Source organism: Mastigoproctus giganteus, chromosome 4, assembly GCF_048544385.1.
Source record: "Mastigoproctus giganteus isolate SK-2022 chromosome 4, ASM4854438v1, whole genome shotgun sequence".
Lineage (NCBI taxonomy): Eukaryota > Metazoa > Arthropoda > Arachnida > Uropygi > Thelyphonidae > Mastigoproctus > Mastigoproctus giganteus.
The window spans coordinates 72692154-72715292 of NC_143578.1; the positions used below are offsets into that span (position 1 = coordinate 72692154).

The window sequence follows — 23139 nt, forward strand, 5'->3', positions numbered from 1 at the left end:
GAGAGTAAAGTGGAGGAGAAATTGTTGAAGATAAACACAAGAAAGGCACTTGAGGTGGATGGGATCTATCCAGTTATATTAAAGGAGGCAGCAAAGGAAGTAAGCAAACCCTTAGCCATAATTATGAGAGCTTCCTTGGACTCAGAGGAGGTACCCATGGACAAGAAATGTGCAAATGTGACCCCAATTCACAAAGGAGGATCAAAGGCTGACACAAGTAATTATAGACCTGTGAGTTTAATTTCTGTTCCAGAAAAATTAATGGAGGCACTGGTTAAAGAAGCACTGCAAGATCATCTAGACAAGACTTCAGTTATACCTCGGACACAGCATGGTTTTGTTAAGGGGAAGTATTGCCTGATCAATTTGATTGGATACTATGATGCAGTCACAAAAGAACTGGATGCAGGGAATAACTTTGGCATTGGAGGCAAATTGCTGCTATGGATAAAGGGGTGGTTGAGGGGGAGAAGACAGAGAGTGATAATCAATGGACACTGCCCATCGTGGACTAATGTTATTAGTGGAATCCCTCAGGGTTCAGTATTGGGTCCATTATTGTTTTCTGTATTTATAAATGATATTGATGATGGTATATCAAGCTTAATGTCCAAGTTTGCAGATAATACGAAGGTTGGCAGGGTTGTGAAGGACACTACTGACACTATGCTGCTGCAACAGGATCTGGAAAGGTTGAGCAGATGGGCTGAGAGGTGACAAATGAAGCTTAACATTGACAAATGTAAAGTACTACATATGGGAAGCAGTAATCCCAGAGTAATGTATCAACTCTGTGGTACCACACTGACAGTGGTAGAGAATGAAAAGGACCTGGGGTAATTGTGCAGGCAGATATAAAGTTTTCTGATCAGTGCAGACGGTCTGCAAGAGTAGCTTATGGTGTCTTGTCAATGATATACAGGAATTTTTCTAGCAGGGATAAGGAGGTGATTATTCCCTTGTATAAGGCAATGGTCAGACCACATCTAGAGTACTGTATAGAGGCCTGGAGGCCTCATTTCAAGAAGGATGTAGAGCTGCTGGAACGAGTACAGAGAAGGGCAACGAGTAGTGAATGGAACAAAGGGGTGCTCTTATGAAGAAAGGCTTAAGTTTTGCAAATTACAGTGTCTGGAGACTAGGCACCAGCGAGGTGATCTGATAGAGGTGTATAAAGCCTTGAATGGTTTGAGCATGCTCAATGCTGATGGGATTCTCCCTCTTGCTCAGAATAATTATCTGAGAGGGCATAAATTCAAATTGAGGAAAGACAGATGTAGGATACACGTGGGGAAATTTGCCTTTAGCCAGCGGGTGGTTGGCTGGTGGAACAGACTTCCATCCCTTGTCATGGAAGTTGATAGCCTAAATAAGTTTAAGGCTCAGCTGGACAGGTATTTCGAATGAACAGAGGGGTGAAGTGGAAGTGGTTATTTTTTATTATTTTTTCTTTATTTATTTATTTTATTTTTTTTATTTTATTTTTTTTGGCTGATGCTGCATAAGCTTTCTTTCTTGCATCAAATGCCTCTACTAATGATAATGCTAATGTCCATTTCCACTTGAAGTCTGCCAAACTCCATGTACTTTTTCTGACAGAATCTCAGTTATCAGTTGATTCAACTACTGCTCATCTCAGTTGCCCCAATTATTCGCTATATGATTCCTTTCACCTCATCGAAACGAATATGAAGGGAATATCGAAACAAACATATGCACAAGTGGTACATGTACATATGTTCGTTTCGATATTCCCTGTCAGAGACTTGGTAATTTGGAATCTTCTCTGGCTTAAAATCTCTCTACCTCATTCTGTCAAATCCCTTCTCCCAACTCCACTAATCACTTGAAGCTCTTTGACTTCCTCTCTTTGCAACTTGGCTTTCTCCACTCCAACTTTCCTAACAGTGAGGTAATTTTCCTTGGTGATTTTAATGTTCACAACTCCAGCTGGCTTCCGTTTTCTAATCACAATGACCCGGCTGGTCAAGATGCTGAGGCTTGTGCAATTAATAATGACCTTGCATATATTGTTCATTTACCTACAAGAATACAACACAATCGTAACCATACAACCAACACACTTGATCTTGTTTTCACAAACAACCCTTCTAAGTACACGATCGAAGTAAGTGGTCCTTTAGGCACCTTAGATCACAACTTGGTGATTGCCTCTTCTCCAATGGAGCATTTATCTCATGGCTATTCCTAACCTCGTATTTTTTTGTCTTTACAAAAATGCAAAATGGGATTTATTGCAAGATTTCTTTTCTTCTTTTCCTTGGTTGGATTACTGTTTCAAAACTTGTGATGTCAACGTTTGCTCATATCATGTCAGTGAAATTATTCTTGTAGGAATGGAATCCTTCATTCCACACTCCACTTTAAAATCTCATCCTTTATCTAAACCGTCGTTTTTCAATAAATGTGCTACAGTTGTTCAATAGAAGAACATTGCATATCATAATTGGCTTGTTTCCAATTTCTTCAGTTTTCTTTTCTGCCTACACCAAAGCTCGCAACAATTGTTAAGCAGTCATTAATCAGTCCAAAGTAGATTTTGAACAAGCTAAGAGTAGTAAACTTGCTTCTTGCCCTAATGGTAGCCGAGCATTCTGGTCTCTTGCCAAAGCTATTGGCTGCAACTTTTTCCCATCTCTGTTCCCACCTCTGTCAAAACCAGATGGTTCTATTGCCATTTCAGCCAAAGATGAAGCTCACATGCTGGAATCCTATTTTTCTTCCAACTCATGTATTAATGATCTTGGTAAAACACCTCCCACCATTCCCAACATGCTCCATTCAATGCCTCCTATGGTCTTCTGTCAAAAGGATGTCAGAAGGATTTTGACGAATCTCAATGCTAAGAAAGCTCCAGGTCCTGATGGTATTTTTCCACTGTGCTCCCGAACTTATTCCTGTTCTTTGCCACCTTTTTTCACTTTCTTATTCCAAAGGTGTTTTTCCTTCTGCTTGGAAATTTGCTCATATGCAGCCAGTTCCTAAAAAGGATGACAAGTCCCTTCCATACAATTATCATCCCATTGCAATTACTTCTACTCTTTCTAAAGTAATGGAGAAATCAATTAGCATTAGCATTAGTAGAGGCATTTGAGGCAAGAAAGCAAGCTTATGCAGCATCAGCCAAAAAAAAAAAAAAACAACTTCCACTTCACCCCTCTGTTCGTTCGAAATATCTGTCCAGCTGAGCCTTAAACTTATTTAGGCTATCAAATTCCACGACAAGGGATGGAAGTCTGTTCCACCAACCAACCACCCGCTGGCTAAAGGCAAATTTCCGTACATCTATCCTACATCTGTCTTTCCTCAATTTGAATTTATGCCCTCTCAGGTGATTATTCTGAGCAAGAGGAAGAATCCCTTCAGCATTGAGCATGCTCAAACCATTCAAGGCTTTATACACCTCTCTCAGATCACCTCGCTGGTGTCTAGTCTCCAGACACTATAATTTGCAAACCTTAAGCTTTTCTTCATAAGAGCACCCCTTTGTTCCATTCACTAATCTTGTTACCCTTATCTGTACTTGTTCCTGCAGCTCTACATCCTTCTTGAAATGAGGCCTCCAGACCTGTATACAGTACTTTAAGTGTGGCCTGATCATTGCCGTATGCAAGGGAATAATCACCACCTTATCCCTGCTAGAAAAATTCCTATATATCACTGACAATACACCATGAGCTACTCTTGCAGCCCATCTGCACTGTTCAGAGAACTTCATATCTGCCTGCACAACCATCCCCAGGTCCCTTTCATTCTCTACCACTGTCAGTGTAGAACCACAGAGTTGATACGTTGCTTGGGGTTGCTATTTCCCATATGTAGTACTTTAAATTTGTAAATGTTAAACTTCATTTGCCACCTCTCAGCCCATCTGCTCAACCTCTCCAGATCCTGTTGCAGCAGCATAGTGTCAGTAGTGTCCTTGACAACCCTGCTGACCTTTGTATCGTCTGCAAACTTGGACATTAAGCTTGATATACCATCATCAATATCATTTATAAATACAGAAAACAATAATGGACTCAACACTGAACCCTGAGGGACTCCACTGATAACATTAGTCCCGATGAGCAGTGTCCATTGATTACCACTCTCTGTCTTCTCCCCCTCAACCACCCCTTTATCCATAGCAGCAATTTGCCTCCAATGCCACACTGCTCCAATTTCTGCAGCAGTCTTCCATGTGCAACAGTATCAAAAGTCTTTCTAAGATCCAAGTATATAATATCAAAGTTATTCCCTGCATCCAGTTCTTTTGTGACTGCATCATAGTATCCAATCAAATTGGTCAGGCAAGACTTCCCATTAACAAAACCATGCTGTGTCCGAGGTATAACTGAAGTCTTGTCTAGATGATCCTGCAGTGCTTCTTTAACCAGTGCCTCCATTAATTTTTCTGGAACAGAAATTAAACTCACAGGTCTATAATTACTTTTGTCAGCCTTTGATCCTCCTTTGTGGATTGGGGTCACATTTGCAGATCTCCAGTCTGTGGGTACCTTCCCTGAGTCAAAGGAAGCTCTCATGATTATGGCTAAGGGTTTGCTTACTTCCTTTGCTGCCTCCTTTAATATAATTGGATAGATCCCATCCACCCCAGGTGCCTATCATGTCTTTATCTTCAACAATTTCTCCTCCACTTTACTCTCAGTTATTACAAGATTTTCTAGCTTACTGCCAGAGTTGACTACACCTCTGGCATTCCCCTCGCTGAATAACTCCTCATGTGTGAATGTCGATACAAAATATTCATTTAGTTTGTTAGCTTCCTGAGCAGGATCGTCAACAGTTGACCCAACGATATCAAGTGGACCAATCTGATTCATCCCTTTCCTTCTAGAGTTTACATAAGTAAAGAACTCCTTGCTGTTTTTCTTTGCATTCCTTGCCAAAGATTTCTCGTAATCTGCCTTCGCCTGCCTAACACCCTTTGTAACTTGGTTACAGATCAACTTGTATCTATCATAGGCTTCTGTGTCACATGTTAATTTGTATTTATCCCATGCATTTTTCTTCTCTGCCATATGTCTCATTACTTCATCTGACATCCACTTAGGCCTAAACCTTGAACAATATTTCTTAGTTGGTATGTAAAGCCTAGTAGCTTCCAAGATAGGTTCTCTGAATGCTTCCCATTTTGAATTTGCTGTTGGTAACATCATCAGTTGGTTTCACTGTATAGAATTTATATACTGTCTCAGTCCATTGTAGTCGCCTTTACGAAAGCAATAACCCTTCCCTTTACCCCTAATGGTAGTTACCTCTTTGAGTAAATCCCACTTCAGTACACTGTGATCACTTCCACATAGTGGTTCCTTTATCTGCAGATTTTTAATGCATGAAGAATTACTACTGATAATCAAATCAAGAGTATTACTCCCTCTAGTTGCCTCCCGAACATGCTGATGTAGAAAACAATCATCCAATAAATCCATAAAAGCCTTGATAGTGTGTGAGTGACCAACCCACAAATTCCAGTCAATATCTGGGAAATTAAAATCCCCCATTATAAGACTCTCTGATTTACTGGCCCACTCTATTTCCCTGTACAGTTTCTTATTATACTCATCAGAATCATTAGGCCTATAGCACACTCCTACTCTCAATTTTGATCTCCCATTGCTTATGTCACACCAAACTGACTCGACACTGTACTGTCCAGTGATGTCAACTGGCTTCACTTCCTTGGATTTTATGTATTTCTTAACTAATAGCAAAACCCTCCTTCCTTCCTATCCTGTCTATCCTTTCTGTAGACGTACTCCCCACATTCCAGTTCTGCATTCCTTATTTCTGTGTGACACTATGTCTGTGATATCCCAACAATATCTGCCTTTGATGTTTTGAGCAATACCTCAATTTCATCATATTTATTTACTAAACTCCTAGCATTGGTGTACACGCAAGTATACATGCACCTGTTTCTATTCTTAGCTACCCTAACACAACCCATGTGTTTACTTGCACCGCAATGACTCCCAGTAGTCTCTGAAATATCCTGCATCTTGTTTTTCAGGCTTCTGTTCATTCCAATAGAAGCAGTGCAGGAATCTCTTTCACCTCTGCCAGTGGCTACTGTTAATCTATTAGTCTTTGTCTCCCTCCAAGCTAGCATTTTTCCGACCCACCTAACACTGCCTCGATAGCATCAGCAAATATTCTTGCACCCTTTCTATTTAAGTGTATCCCATCCCTGTAGAAGCAGTCTCTCCTGTTAACAAGTACAGTCCAGGCTGAAAAAAATTCTACCCCTTGAGCCTTTCATAATCTTTCCAGGGCCGAATTGATCGACAAGGTTCTCATCATATACTCCCTCCTATCGTGTCTGGGCAGAATTGCAGACACTTTCAAATTCAACCCTAATTCACGGCTTTTTTTCAACAGTGAACTGTACTTGTTAAGTAATTCTGCCGGTCTCCTACTTTTGATATCATTAGTGCCAACGTGTACAACTATATCACATTTTGTGCCCTTAAAAGATGATATCCGCTCTACAACTTTAACTATCAACTCTAAAAACTACCTAGAAACCTTCCGTCTGATCAACTATCGCTAGTATGGATTCTGTCAGTGTCGATCCACTGGTGATATTCTGGCTTATGTTACTCATTTATGGACAAATTCAATCGAAAAGTTTGGTGAAACACAAGCAGTTGCTCTTGACATCTCAAAGGCTTTTGATCGTGTTTGGCATAAAGGTCTTCTGAACAAGCTTCCATCTTATGGTTTTCCAACTTTTTTTTGTAATTGGTTATCCTGTTTTCTTCCTGATCGCTCACTGAAGGTGATGGTAGATGGCTCTCTGTCTTCTAACTTTTCCACTAATGCCGGTGTCCCCCAAGGTTCAGTTCTTTCCCCCCCCCCTTGTTTTCCTCTTGCATATTAATGACCTTCTTCCATTGACTGGAAATCCTATCCATAGTTTTGCCGATGATAGCACATTGCATTCCATTTTCCGTTTTAAGAAACCTTGTCCTGCTCAATCAGCTTCAACTTCTCAAATATTCACTACCAATTCCTTAAATGCCGATCTCCAGGTAATTTTCCAGTGGGGCAAAGACAACTTAGTTGATTTCAATCCTTCTTAAACTCAGTCTTGTCTTATATCTCGCAAAAAGGATTCTTCTGCTCCTATGCTTATCTTTGGTGACACTCCAATTGCTAGGCAAAATGATATATCTCTTTTGGGGATTATCCTGACTTCTAACCTCTCTTGGCAAAAGCACATTACAAATATTGCTTACTCTGCATCTAAAAAACTTGGTTTTCTCTTTCACTCTTGGCATTACTTTTCTTCCAAACAGCTCTTCACTCTGTACAAATCACAAATCCGCCCCACCGTGACTCCTCTCTAAAAGAGTCTCTGCACGCTCTGTCTCATAGATATGCTGTTTCTGCTGCATGCCTTTTCTACAGATACTTCCATGGGCACTGTTCTGAATTGGCTTCTATAATTCCCACTCTCTCCTTCAAAACAGTCCGAACACGTGCCGCCACCAGCCAACATCCATTTACTGTCCAACTTCAAACTCACAGAACCAACTTTTCATCTTCCTCATTTATTCATTGAACTGCAGTTTTCTGGAACAACCTTCCTTCATACGTTTTTCCTGAAAATTAGTCTACAGAAGTTCAAGTCTAATGTCAACAAATATCTTCTTTCGTCTTCTCAACCTCCAACCAACCCAAGCACGGTACTAAGTACTATAGGTTCTAATACCTCTCGTGTTTGGAGTTTTCATAAAAAAAAAAAAAAAAATTATTCAAGAAGTCTAATCAGTACCTAAACCATGGTGATAAGACCAGTTTTCCAATTAATGTTAAAAACATAACATTATAATGATGCCACAACTCTAGCTGTATTATTGTTTTAAGGTCGAGAAACAAATTAACATAGATGTTTGGATACCTTACTTCCTAGAGAACAATCTTAGGTGCCGGATGCCATAAGCATACTTTTTAATCAATTCCTTTCTTTTTCATCTAAAATTCTTTAGAGGTAATTATTATAGTATTAAAGCACTTTATTCATTAAAAAAAAAAAACTTTATTTTTAACTTCAAATTTAAAAATAATAAAAATAAAATTTAAAAAATAATAATTTCAGAAGGGGCCTTAACTAAATATTCTATTAATCATGTATGGAGTGTGCAAATATATATATACATTTTCACGTGTGAGCCCCAAGGTGTACGTGTATATATATGATTTTCAAAGTTAATTCAAAATGCTTTTCAAATAATGGATCTGATACTCATCAAATAAAGACAGTTCACACATAAAAATGTATGAACTATCTTAAAAAATTCCAGTAAATGGTGCCATCAATATTTCCAAATATTTATAGCGAAAGTTTATAACAGATGACGACACAAAAATAAATTCTAAAATTGGAGGAACAGGAGGAGATACAGTCTGTCGGTGCTGTTGTCTGATTTGGGCTTCAATAAACCAAAATTCTCTGGAAAATTCACTGAAGCAATTGAACCCAAATTATATACAGAGTGTCTCAAAAATATTGGTACAAACGTTTATAGGACGTAGGTAACATCTAAAGGAATGTGAATCGCATAGGAATCCATAAAACGTCACCGTAAGTCGGTAGATGGCGCTGTTCATCAGTTCGTGAGAGGGAAAATTTCTGGTTTACTAATTCAAGCAGTAGTCGCCACACGAAGAGGAGCATGCATCGATATACGAACTGTGAGCTGGCAGACATGCATCTAGTGTATGGATTAGCAGAGGGCAATGGACGAGCCGCTCAACGAATTTATGGAGAACACTTCCCAGAAAGACATGTATCAGACCACAGTTTGTTTCGCATATGCATCAAAATTTGTGCGATTATGGGTCATTTAGAGGTAACAGGAGTAGTGCGGGCAGACCACTTTCAACGCAAACTCCCACCATAAAAGAAAGTGTGTTGAATGCCGTCCAGAATAATCCTACTACTAGCACACATGCCGTTGCCGCTGCCTTAGGAGTGTCTCGTTGCAGTGTACAGCGTGTCTGGCACGACGATTCCTTACACCCCTTTCACCTCAAAAGGGTTCAGTTACTGCTTACCCAAGATCCTTCTGCACATGTGGCTTTTGTGCAGTGGTTTCTCCAAGAAAGTGTTCAAGTCTTGAATTTTCCAGCCTATGTTTTGTTCACGGATGAGGCTTATTTCACTCGGGAAGGCTTATTCAATCAGCACAATGCTCATGTGTGGGCTCACGACAACCCACACGGTGTGCGCCCCAACATCGCTTCGCAATAAATGTGTGGGCAGGTATGGTCGGTGACTGCTTAGTCGGCCCATACCTGTAACCATCCCGCATGAACTCCGCTAAATATCACATCTTTCTTGAACAAGTTCTACCAGGGTTACTTGACGATGTTCCAGCAAATGTGAGACGCAACATTTGGTTTCAACATGACGGGGTGCCTGCCCATTATGGAAGGTGTATTCGTGACCATTTGAACAGGTGTTTTGGGCGTTGATGGATTGGCCATGGTGAACCCGTTGCCTGGCCCCGACGCTCACCTGATTTATCGAGCCTTGATTTCTTTCTGTGGGGGGGCCCCTCAAATCTATCGTATGAATTGCCTGTGGAGATGGAAATGGATCTCATGGTGAGACTCGTCTGTGCTGCTGCTACTGTCAAAGAAACTCCAGATGTGTTCCACTGTGTCCGCCAATCCATGCTGCATCGGTGTCACACATGCATCGCGTCTCATGGTGGAACGTTCGAGCATCTGTTGTAACATCATGAAATGCATCCATCTCGTACTCCATTGTTAATATTATGTCAAATAAAATTTGCCACTAATTACTATCTTGTGTCGTTTCTGCTTCTTGTGCCTCTACTACTACTTTCCTGTGACATTTCTAGTTATGGGTTCCTATGCGATTCACATTCCTTTAGATGTTACCTACCTCCCCTAAACATTTGTACCAATATTTTTGAGACACCCTGTATATACAGAAGATAATTATTGCACCAAAAAAGGGAAAATGAGTTCCGTTTAACAAATCTTTTACAATTTTTTTTTAATTCTGATTTGTTGTTGTTTGTTTGTTATTTGGTTTTTAGGAGCATTAGCAACTAAGGCCATATTGCTCCGGTATATGCGGTGGTCATTCCCTGACCTTTCCGCATCCTCCGTATTCGGTGGTGACGGGCTCGAACCCCGGTCTAATCAAGAAGCGTGTGCTACGCACTGCTGCTCCTTCCCACCTGGCTACGGAGGTGCCAATTCTGATTTGATTTTTGGCAATACTTTCACTCTAATTTTGGGGAAATTAAAACTAAATTAATATTTTAAAAGTATTTATATATAAAGTTTTCATTTTCTGAAATTTTTTAAAGTCCAGTTAAAAAACTGACTCCACAGAGCCAGTCACTAGCAAAAAAAAAAAAAAAAAACTTGCAGCCCAAGTTCACACATGATTGTAACACTCATCCCTGAAACGATTAAGATGCACTCCTTAGGTGCTTCTGGATCCAAATCTACCACTTTTTTTTTTTTTTTTTTTTTAATTACTAGAGCTATATTCCCAGGATTTTTCTACAAATTTATGATATTTGTCTTGTGTTATAACAATTTTAATATAGAATTAACAGAGTGATTCTAGGATGCCACCATTCCAGGCTAATGTTACAGTTTGGAGTCACTTTATGTCTAACTATTAAATGCACATCAAGCTCTAGATGGATAGGTAAATCAGAGTATGACTCCTTGTTTATGGAAACTATCATAGCCCTGATTTAGAGATTTTTATTCCTTTGCTGGTTAGTTCTTTGATCTGATGCTGTTTTATTTATTTTTTATTTTTATTTATTTATTTTTTTTTGAAATCTCCAAATACAAAAGGTATTAGAACCTACAGTACTGAAAGCTGAGAAAACAGATGATATTTGTTAACATCAGACTTGAATTTCTGGAGATTGTAATTTTCAGGAAATACATTAGAAGTAAAGTTTTTCCAGAAGACAGAAATATAACAGATAAATGAGGAACAGGAAAAGCTAGCTCTGTGAGTTTGGAGTTGGACAGTGAATGGGTGCTGACTGGTTGAAGCATATGTCTGGACTGGTTTGGAAGGGAATAGTGGAATTACAGATGCAATTCAGAAAAACAGTGCTCGTGGAAGTATCTACTAAACAGGTAGGCAGTAGAAACTGAATCGCTATGAGACAGAGTGTAGAAACTTTGTAAGAGATGGGTCATTAATTAACCTGACTGTCCTCTTTCTTTCTAGGAGCTTCAGACACACTTTGGCACCACAGATGTGGTAACAATAATCCATGGTAGAGTGGATATGAGATTTGTACAGAGTCAACAGTCGCTTAGAAGAAAGTATACTGAGAATAAAAGAAAACCCAGGTTTTTTTGATGCAGAGGAACCAAAATTTGAGATGTGCTTATGCCAAGAGAGATTAGAGGTTACAGTAACCCCCAACAGAAATATGTAATCCTGTCTGAAAATTGAGTGTCATTGAAGAAGAGCATAAGAGCCACACACTTTTTTTTTTTTTTTTTTTGGTGTAGTTAACCAAAATCATCTATACAAGAGTTGGAAGAAAAGAAAGATGCTACTAAATGAGCTTTATCTTTGGCTGATGACGATAGTCAAGCATTAGGTTGTAAATGCTATGGAATTATAAATGGACAGAAGTTGTAACCAAGAGCTTCAGCAAAAGATCAGAAGGCTTGATTACCATTTGAAGAAGAAGCAAGTATTCTACTCTTAAACTGCTCAAGTTTGAACTGATTAATAAGTATTTTACAATTATTGCAAGCTTTAGTGGAAACAGAAAATAAAGCTGAAGATTTGGATACATGCCAATTTTGATGAGCTATATTCTTATCTTGAACAGCCTGAGCACATTTATTGGAACATCACAGAAATTGGAATTTGAAGGGAAAAATGAGAAAGAAGAAAAGTTGTTCTGTGAGTTTGAAGTTGGACAGTAAAAGGATGCTGACTGGTTGCAAAATGTGTTCAGACTGGTTTGGAAAACAGAGAGGGAGAATTACAGAAAATAATTCAGAACAGTGCCAACAAAAGTGTCTATAGAAAAGGCGTGCAGTAGAAACAGAACATTTATGAGACAGACAGTGGAGAGAGTTTGTAAGAGATCAGTCATTAATTAACATAACTGCACTCTTGTGAATGGAGTCTAGAAACCTGAGAGAGGTTATGGGGCACTGCCTCCAGATGTATGGCAATATTCCATGGTAGGATGGTTTGAGATTTACAGAGTGAGTAGCTGTTTAGTCAAAAAGTAATGCTGAGAGCAAAAGAGAAAACCCAGTATTTTAGATGCAGAGGAAGCAACACTTATGCCAAGAAAGATTAGAAGTCAGGGTAATCCCTAATATAGATATATGATCTTGCCTAGAAATCAGTGTCATCAAAGATAAGCATAAGAGTCCTTTTTTTACAAAACATTAGACGGTACTGAGTTTTAGAAGGATTTAAATCAACTTAATTACTTTTGCCCCACTGGAGAATTACCTGGAGATCAACATTTAAGGAATTGGTAGCAGTTATTCAAGAAGTTGAAGCTGTTTGTGCAGGGCAAGTTTGTCCAGTTTTCTCAAACTGGAAGGTGCAATGAAATGTGCTACAGCAGCAAAACTATGGACAGGATTTCCAGTCAATGAAATAAATTCATTAATATAGAATAAAAAAATATTGGAAGAAAGAACTAAACCCTGGGGGGACACCAGCATTAGTGGGGAAGTGCAGAAGGCCAAGAGTTGTCTACTATCATCTGAAGTGAGGAGTCAGAGAGAAAACTGGATACCTAATTACAAAAAAGTTTGGAAACCATAAGATGAAAGCTTATTTAGAAAACCTTTTGTCAAACATGATCAAAAGCCTTTGAAATGTCAAAGGCTTTTGGGAGGGATTTGTTACCCTTTTAAGGAACTGGCTGAATAAGAGTAATTTTCCAAACAGAAGGAAAAACACCAGTGGAATAAGAAAGTGTAAAAAGAAAAAAACAGAACAGGAGTAATTTCAGCAGCACAGGTTTTAAAAATAATTGGAGAAATACACTCAGGACCTGGAACTTTCTTGGCATCAAGACTGTTCAAAATTCATCTAACATCCTTTTGACGGAAGACCTCAGGAATCATTGAATGGAGTGTACTGGGAATGCTACGAGGTGGTTTACCAAGATCGTCAATACAAGAGTTAGAAGAAAAGTAGGATACTAGCAGGTGGGCTTTATCTTTATCTAAGGGAGCAATAGAACCATCAGGTTTTAACAGAGATAGGAGTACAGATGGGCAAAAGTTGAAGCCACTAGCTTTGGCTGCAACTTTTCCCCATCAAGTCAAGCATTTTTGACTACCAATTGAACAAGAAGCACGTTTTATACTCTTGGTCTGTTTAGAATCTAGTTTGGACTGATTAATAACTGCTTCACAGTTGTTTTGAGCTTTTGTATAGATAGAGAATGAACCTGGAGATTTGGATGCAAGCCAATTGCGATATGCAACCTTCTTACTTAAACAATCTCAGTGTATTTATTGGAAAACCAAGGTTTAGACAAAGGACAAGATTTTAAGGTGGAATAGAGTATTTCATCCCTACAAGAATAATTTAGCATTAGCATAGGCATATGATGCAAGAAAGCAAGCTTATTCAGCATCAGCCAAAAAAAAAAAAAAAAAACTCCACTCCCATTTCACCCCTCCGTTCGTTCGAAATACCTGTCCAGTTGAGCTTTAAATTTGTTTAGGCTATCAACTTCAACAACAAGTGATGGAAGTCGGTTCCACCAACCAACCACCCGCTGGCCAAAGGCAAATTTCCGCATATCTATCCGACATCCGTCCTTCCTCAATTAGAATTTATGCCCTCTGAGGTGATTATTCTGAGCAAGATGAAGAATCCCATTGCCATTGAGCATGCTCAAACCATTCAAAGCCTTATACACCTCTATCAGATCACCTCGCCGGTGCCTAGTCTCCAGACTCTCTAATTTGCAAAACTTAAGCCTTTCTTCGTAAGAGCAACCCTTTGTTCCATTCACTAATCTTGTTGCCCTTCTCTGTACCCGTTCCAGCAGCTCTACATCGTTCTTGAAATGAGGCTTCCAGACCTGTATACAGTACTCAAGATGTGGCCTAACCATTGCCTTATACAAGGGAATAATCACCTCCTTATCCCTGCTAGAAAAATTCCTGTATATCATTGACAAGACACCATGAGCTACTCTTGCAGCTCGTCTGCACTGCTCAGAGAACTTCATATCTGCCTGCACAATTACCCCCAGGTCCTTTTCATTCTCCACCACTGTCAGTGTAGTACCGCAGAGTTGATACGTTGCTCTGGGGTTACTGTTTCCCATATGTAGTACTTTACATTTGTCAATGTTAAACTTCATTTGCCACCTCTCAGCCCATCTGTTCAACCTTTCCAGATCCTGTTGCAGCAGCATAGCGTCAGTAGTGTCCTTGACAACCCTGCCAACCTTCGTATCATCTGCAAACTTGGACATTAAACTTGATATCCCATCATCAATATCATTCATAAACACCGAAAACAACAACGGACCCAACACTGAACCTTGAGGAACTCCACTAATAACATTAGTCCACGTTGAGCAGTGTCCATTGATTACCACTCTCTGTCTTCTGCCACTCAACCATCCCCTTATCCATAGCAGCAATTTGCCTCCAATGCCACACTGCTCCAATTTGTGCAGCAGTCTTCCATGTGCAACAGTATCAAAAGCCTTTCTAAGATCCAAATATATAATATCAAAGTTATTCCCTGCATCCAGTTCTTTTGTGACTACATCATAGTATCCAATCAAATTGGTCAGGCAAGACCTGCCCTTAACAAAACCATGCTGCGTCTGAGCTATAACTGAATTCTTGTCTAGATGTTCCTGCAGTGCTTCTTTAACCAGTGCCTCCATTAATTTACCTGGAACAGAAGTTAAACTAACAGGTCTATAATTACTTGTGTCAGCCTTTGATCCTCCTTTGTGAATTGGGGTTACATTTGCACATCTCCAGTCTATGGGTACCTCCCCTGAGTCCAAAGAAGCTCTCATAATTATGGCTAGGGGTTTGCATACTTCCTTTGCTGCCTCCTTTAATATAACTGGATAGATCCCATCCACCCCAGGTGCCTTTTTTGTTTATCCTCAACAATCTCTCCTCCAATTTCCTCTCAGTTATTACAAAATCATCCAGCTCACTGCCAATGTTTACTTTACCTACATCATTCTCCTTCCTGAATAACTCCTCCTGCGTGAATGTAGATGCAAAATACTCATTTAGATTGTTAGCCACCTGAGCAGGATCCTCAACTGTTGAACTATCAATATCCAGTGGACCAATCTGATTCATCCCTTTCCTTCTCGAGTTCAAATATGTAAAGAACTCTTTTCTGTTTTTCTTTGCATCCTTTGCCAAGGATTTTTCGTAGTCTGCCTTTGCCTGCCTAATCTCCTTTGTGACTTGGTTACAGACCAACTTATATCTATCATAGGCTTCCATGTCACCCATTAATTTGTATGTATCCCATGCATTTTTCTTCTCTGCCACATGTCTCATTAGTTCATCTGACAACCATTTAGGCCTAAACCTTGAACAATATTTCTTAGTTGGTACGTAAAGCCTGGTAGCCTCCAAGATTAGTTCCTTGAATGCTTCCCATTTTGAGTTTGCTGTTGGTAACATCATCAGTTGGTCCCACTGTATAGAATTTAAATACTGTCTCAGACCATCATAGTCGCCTTTATGAAAACAAAAACCCTTCCCTTTTCCTCTGATGGTAGTTACCTCCTTGAGTAAATCCCACTTCAACACACTGTGATCACTGCCACCTAGTGGTTCATTTATCTGCAGATTCTTAATGCATGAAGAATCACTACTGATAATCAGATCAAGAGTATTGCTCCCTCTTGTTGCCTCACGAACATGCTGATGTAGAAAACAATCATCCAATAAATCCACAAAAGCCTTGCTAGTGTGCGAGTGACCAACCCACAAATTCCAGTCAATATCTGGGAAATTAAAATCCCCCATTATAAGACTGTCTGATTTACTGGCCCACTCTATTTCCCTGTACAATATCTTATTATACTCATCAGAGTCATTAGGCCTATAGCACACTCCTACTCTCAATTTTGATTTCCCTATGCTTATGTCACACCAAACTGACTCGACACTGCCCTGTCCATCGATGTCGACTGGCTTCACTTCCTTGGACTTTATGTGTTTCTTAATTAATACCATAACCCCTCCTCCCCTCCTGTCCTGTCTATCCTTTCTATACACATTGTATTCCCCAAATTCCAGTTCCGCATTACTTATATCTGTGTGACACCACGTCTCTGATATCCCAACAATATCTGCCTTTGATGTTTTGAGCAATACCTCAAATTCATCAAATTTATTTACCAAACTCCTAGCATTGGTGTACACGCAGGTATACATGCACCTGTTTCTATTCTTAGCTACCCTAACACAACCCATGTGTTTACTTGTACCGCAATGACTACCAGCAGTCTCTGAAATATCCTGCATCTTGTTTTTCAGGTTTCTGCTCATTTCAATAGAAGCAGTGCAAGAATCACTTCCACCTCTGCCAGTGGCTACTGTTAATCTATTAGTCCTTGTATCCTCCCCCAACTAGCAGTTTTCCGACCCACCTAACACTGCCTCGACAGCATCAGCAAAAATTCTTGCACCCTTTCTATTTAAGTGTATCCCATCCCTGTAGAAGCAATCTCTCCTGTTAACAAGTACAGTCCAGGCTGAAAAAAATTCTACCCCTTGAGCCTTGCACAATCCCTCCAGGGCAGAATTGATCGACAAGGCTCTCATCATATACTCCCTCCTATCGTGTCTGCGCAGAATTGCAGACACTTTCAAGTTCAACCCTAATTCACGGCTTTTTTTCAACAGTGACCTGTACTTGCTAAGTAATTCCGCCGGTCTCCTTCTCTTACTTTCACTGACATCAGGAGAATTAAAACAGTAATCCAATCAAGAAATAGAAGAACAGAAATCTTTCAGATCATCCCATTTTGCATTCTTGTAATGCCAAACAACACAAGGTTGAGAGTGGCCACAAGAGAAAGGCTCCATTGGAGAAGAAGTCATCACATGTTGTGATCCACGGTGCCTAGAGGATCACTTGCCTCAACCATGTACTTGAAATGGTTGTTTGTAAGAAAAAGATTTAGTGTTTGGTGTGTGGTTAGGATTGTCTGGTATTCTGGTAGGTAAATGACTAATCTGTGTGAGGTCATTAGTAATTGCAAAAGCCTTATCTTGACCTGCTGGGTCCTTCTGACTAGAAATAAAGAAGCCAACTGAAGTTGTGAACATTAAAATTGTGAATAAAGAAAATTACCTTACTATTAGAAAAGTTGGACTGCAGAAACTCAAGTTTCAAAGAAAGGAAGTCAAAGAGTTCCAAATGATTAGTGGTGTTAGGCAAATGAAAGAGGCAACAGATGAATATAACAGAATGAGGTAGAGAGATTTTAAGCCAGAGTTAATCGAAAAGAGGAGATTCCAAATTACTAAATCTCTGACAGGGAATATCAGAGTGAACATATGCACAAGTGTCAACTTTGAAGCAAAAGGAATCATACAGCAAATAATCAGGACAACTAAGATGAGCAGGGGCTGAATCAACTAATCATTGGGATTCTGTCAGAAGAAGTAAATGGGGACTTGGTAGACTGTAAGTGGAAATGAACATCATTAGGATTCAAAGATTTAAAACTGTAATCCAACCAAGGGGCAGATCATCCAATTTGCATCCTTTTAATGCCAAATGACTATGAGAGAGGTTCCACTGGAGAAGACACCATTACCATGGTATGATCTGAGATACTCAGAGGACCATTAATATTGATTATGTACTTTGAAGGGGTGTTGATGAGGAAAAGATCAAAAGTGCTAGTGCATGGTTGGGACTGTCTGGTATTATGGTAGGTAAATGAACAAGTTGTGTAAAGTCATTAGTAATTGCAAAAGCATCAGCATCTTGACCAGCTGGGTCCATGCAACTAGGAAACTGAAGCAGTTGGACCTGTGAACATTAAAATCATTAAGGAATACTGTCTCACTGTTAGAAAATTTACATTGGATAAAGTTGAGTTCCAAAGAGAAGAAATGAAAAAGTTCTATGTGATCTGTAGAACTATGAGACAGAGGCAGTAGATGAACATGAAAATATGGGGTAAAGACAGTTGAAGCTAGAGGAGAACAAAAAAGAAGAGATTCCAGATTAGAAGATATCTGGCAATAAATATCAGATTGGACATATGAAAGTACAAACTTTGAAGAGAAAGGAATGACAGAGTGCATAACTAGGCAAATGACACAAATGGTGGTTGAACCAACTCTGTGGGCTGAACAGATGAATAAACAGGATCATGTTATGAGGTATGCCTAATGAACATGCTCTCTTGCTCTTGCTCTCTCGCTCTCTCTCTCTCTTCCACACACACACAGACACAGTGTACTTGTCAGATATCAGCATCACATTGCTAGTAAGACACCATCTTAATATTTGTTGCTTATCTATCCAAATTAACCATTACAACTACCACACAGAGCACCACACAAAATGTTGAACAACAATAAAAAAGCTCAGTTCCTCGAATATTTAACACTATCAAAATTTCTGTACAAGCACAATGTAAAACGTTTCAAACATAAGGACAATCAGTGAGAATTTTACATAGATAACTTTCAATGTACATATTTAAATACAAAAATTTATATTTATTTTAAATATATATACATTTTCAAAGCCAAATTGAGGTTATTAAGATTCTGGACTAATTATATGTAAAGGACTGACACAATATGTCTATACAAAAGCAAATTCATTTTTCCTTTCCCAATTTCACATGCAAATGCATAATTAGTGCAGCTGCTGAGTGTCACTGGCTCTAATTGTAAAGTGTGGTCAAGCATATAACTCAAAAAAGGAATAGCTGAAACATGACTAACTTGAATCAAAAAGCTTATTCTTGATACAATTTTAGAGTACTTATTATTTCTGTTCTCTTTCATTCCCTTCACTCATGGTGTAAAAACTTTAATTAAATATAAAATTTGTTGTGAATTCAAAATTTAAAAAAAATTTAAATCACAATAATTGAATTTATTATATATATACTTTTTCATTATGTAAAATTAACTAACATTAAGTCTAATTAACTTATCTACACTTTATTTATCCCTTTTGTAAATGTAATTTTTAAAATCATTCATAAATTATTGAAACAAAAATAAATATAGTAAAAATATACAGGATAGATTAGAGCAATTACAAAAAAACTTCGGAATATAGTAAAATGACACAAGTTCTACTATTATTAATCCTTTTAAACTTTTCGTAGATTCTTATGCTCTTTTATTTAACATTAAAAACTTAAAAGACAATTTCCTGAAATAGTTTAAGCTTAACTGTTTCACACTTTCCCTATTAATCTTTGAAAAAGGAAAGCTGAAAAACTGTATTATAAATACACTTAAAAATACTGATTTCAATGTATTCCCAATCTCCCAATGTATTCAATAAAGCAGCCATAGATAAATTTTCTTTTCTTATGTTAAATGTGCAAAGTTCACAATTTTAAATATTTAAATTTCATCCCCAATAAATTATTTGTTTGCAAAAATAATAATTCAGAAAAAAAATCCTCTTTAAGAAATTAAAAAGATTTTTTTTTAAACCGTAGTACTAAATCAGATATTTACGAACCTTCACATATAGCTCTATTATTATTCCATTTGTATCCAGCAGGACAGTCACGTTTCACATTTGGTTGGCACTGATATCCTCCAAAGGAGTTTATGCAGAATTCACGATCACGATTACAATCATCTAGTCCTTCAGCACATTCATCAACATCTATAAAACACTTTGACTAAGTCTAAATGCAAACTCTATATCAGAAATAAATGCAAAAAAATGTATACAAAAAAAGAATTAACTTATTAATATTCCAAGGGATCCTGCAAAGAATCCCTTATGTCTATGGTCTATGGGCAATGTCTATGATTATGTCGGCAACACTAATATTAATGAGTATAATACCAGTATGTATGTATTCCTATTACATATGGTACATAGATAGTATGAATCAGAGCTGTAATACTCAATATGTTCTACGTTGATAATGATATTAGTAAATTAATAAGAGGAGTTTACCTCAATATAGTACGTGGAACACTTCCGTATGATACCCTCCAGAAATTAAAACGGAAAAAACGAAAAAAATCGACAACTTACCGGTACATTAAAGTAAAATATAAATAATTAAAGTAAATTATAAATAATTAAATAATCAATTTAACACAATTCAAAATCAATTCAAAACAATTAAAATTCAAATTAACGCAATTAAAAGAATCTAACGAAAATATTCAAAACGATTTTCCTTCCTGAAGCTGACATTGCTTTTCGACCGACTGTCGTGATCACAGGAATGAAAATTATCGAATCAGGCTAAACCTGCAACTTAAATAGTGATTATGTGTCTTCGCGCATGCGCGTAAAGGTCCACGCATCGGAGATCAAATATGGCCGCCGAACATTAACAGAATTCTCGTGTAATTTAATTTCAACGGTTTCTGCAATTAATAGTCGCGTATAATTACGTTGAACGTTAAGTATTTTGGCCTCGTTAAATAAAAAAGTATGTTTTTCGTTAATGGCATGAAAGGCTAATTCTGACGCTGCTGAACGAGAAGCACGAACAGAGGCTTCGTGTTGATTTACACGGATATTAAGAGAAAACCGCGTGGAACCCTGATAAGACGAGTCGCAATCACCGCAAGAAATGTTGTATACTAGATCATTAATTTGTGTTGCGAACGCCGAAAGAACCGAGCGATTGTTCAGTATAGTGTGTAACTTCCGTATAGGCCTAGCTATAATTTTAAATTCGGTATCTTTAAAGAATCTGTTAAGCTGTTTGTGACACTGTTCAACATATGGGACAGAAATAAAGTATTTTTTGATATTACTATTGTTGATTGGTGCAGTATTTTGTACCCTATCCTTAGCTTGTACCCTAATTCGATTTATAGTGTTAATGGGATAACCCCTGTTCAAGAATCTGCTAGTTAATATTTGTATTTCTGAGTCTAAAGCAGAATCCGTCGTTGAATATTTATAGGCATTTAGAAATTGATTAAAGATAATCGATCTTTTGTAGGTGAACGGGTGGTAGCTATTATAATGTAGAAGCATACCGGTGTTTGTGGGTTTTCGATAGATGCTAAATTGTATTTTGTTCGAGTCCCGGGTAAGCGTGAAATCACGCTTACCCGGGACTCGAACAAAATTCCCCGGATTCTGCTTTAGACTCAGAAATACAAATATTAACTAGCAGATTCTTGAACAGGGGTTATCCCATTAACACTATAAATCGAATTAGGGTACAAGCTAAGGATAGGGTACAAAATACTGCACCAATCAACAATAGTAATATCAAAAAATACTTTATTTCTGTCCCATATGTTGAACAGTGTCACAAACAGCTTAACAGATTCTTTAAAGATACCGAATTTAAAATTATAGCTAGGCCTATACGGAAGTTACACACTATACTGAACAATCGCTCGGTTCTTTCGGCGTTCGCAACACAAATTAATGATCTAGTATACAACATTTCTTGCGGTGATTGCGACTCGTCTTATCAGGGTTCCACGCGGTTTTCTCTTAATATCCGTGTAAATCAACACGAAGCCTCTGTTCGTGCTTCTCGTTCAGCAGCGTCAGAATTAGCCTTTCATGCCATTAACGAAAAACATACTTTTTTATTTAACGAGGCCAAAATACTTAACGTTCAACGTAATTATACGCGACTATTAATTGCAGAAACCGTTGAAATTAAATTACACGAGAATTCTGTTAATGTTCGGCGGCCATATTTGATCTCCGATGCGTGGACCTTTACGCGCATGCGCGAAGACACATAATCACTATTTAAGTTGCAGGTTTAGCCTGATTCGATAATTTTCATTCCTGTGATCACGACAGTCGGTCGAAAAGCAATGTCAGCTTCAGGAAGGAAAATCGTTTTGAATATTTTCGTTAGATTCTTTTAATTGCGTTAATTTGAATTTTAATTGTTTTGAATTGATTTTGAATTGTGTTAAATTGATTATTTAATTATTTATAATTTACTTTAATTATTTATATTTTACTTTAATGTACCGGTAAGTTGTCGATTTTTTCGTTTTTTCCGTTTTAATTTCTGGAGGGTATCATACGGAAGTGTTCCACGTACTATATTGAGGTAAACTCCTCTTATTAATTTACTAATATGGTACATAGATAAATATTAGTTATTACATGATAATCTGCTCACAGGATTTGGTATATCTGGCATATATATTCAGCAGAATTCTTTTAATTAGTATTAATTAAAGGCCATATGATGCAAAAGTGAACTTTTTTTTTTTTTTTTTTGCATTGGAAAAAAATAAAATAAATAAAATAAAAATCTGCCACAAGGTTTGGATTTCTGGAATTGAGGGTACAGCATGTGGCTGCATATTTACAAAGCTCTTCAATGCATGTTAGTATTTGAAATAATTTATGAGGTTATTCAAAGCCAAATTTTTTTAGACTTTGAATAACCTCATAAATGAAATTTAATTTATGCTACCCACCGAAAACTACAGCTTAATATTCAGATAGCCTTTGCTATCAATATTTTGGCAGCAAATTCGTAACTTTCGGTGGGTAGCATAAATTAAATTTCACCAGTGATTAAGTTTTGTGAGCAGTATAATTTCTGTTATACTCTGTTAATTTAAATTCCATAGTATATAGTAAGATTAAATTTGTAAAGTATTTCAAAAACTAATAGCTTAATGTTCAGATAGCCTTGGTTTTCAAGATTTTGGCAGAAATTTCGTAACTTTCATTCAGTAGCTAAAATTTAACTTTTTATAGTGATTTAAGTTTTGTCAACAGTTTAAACTGTTTGCAATATGTTGTTAACATAAATTCTTTAATATATTGTAAATTTAAATTTTGTAGCCTTTGTAAAGTATAAATTTTACTTTAATTATGGTTGCTACAAGATCCACTTACAATACAAAGTCCAGGGACAT

At 37.8% G+C, this 23139-nt stretch overlaps 1 protein-coding gene across 1 annotated transcript in view; it reads right to left on the minus strand.

The window, feature by feature from the left end:
- The window catches only part of LOC150086829 (uncharacterized), a 641413-nt gene that overhangs the window by 517711 nt on the left and 100563 nt on the right, over positions 1 to 23139 (minus strand). Inside the window, exon 8 of the mRNA XM_090372286.1 lies at positions 19772 to 19921. Coding sequence (XP_090228412.1) covers positions 19772 to 19921 — 150 coding nt within the window. The remainder of the gene's footprint in view (positions 1 to 19771; positions 19922 to 23139) is intronic.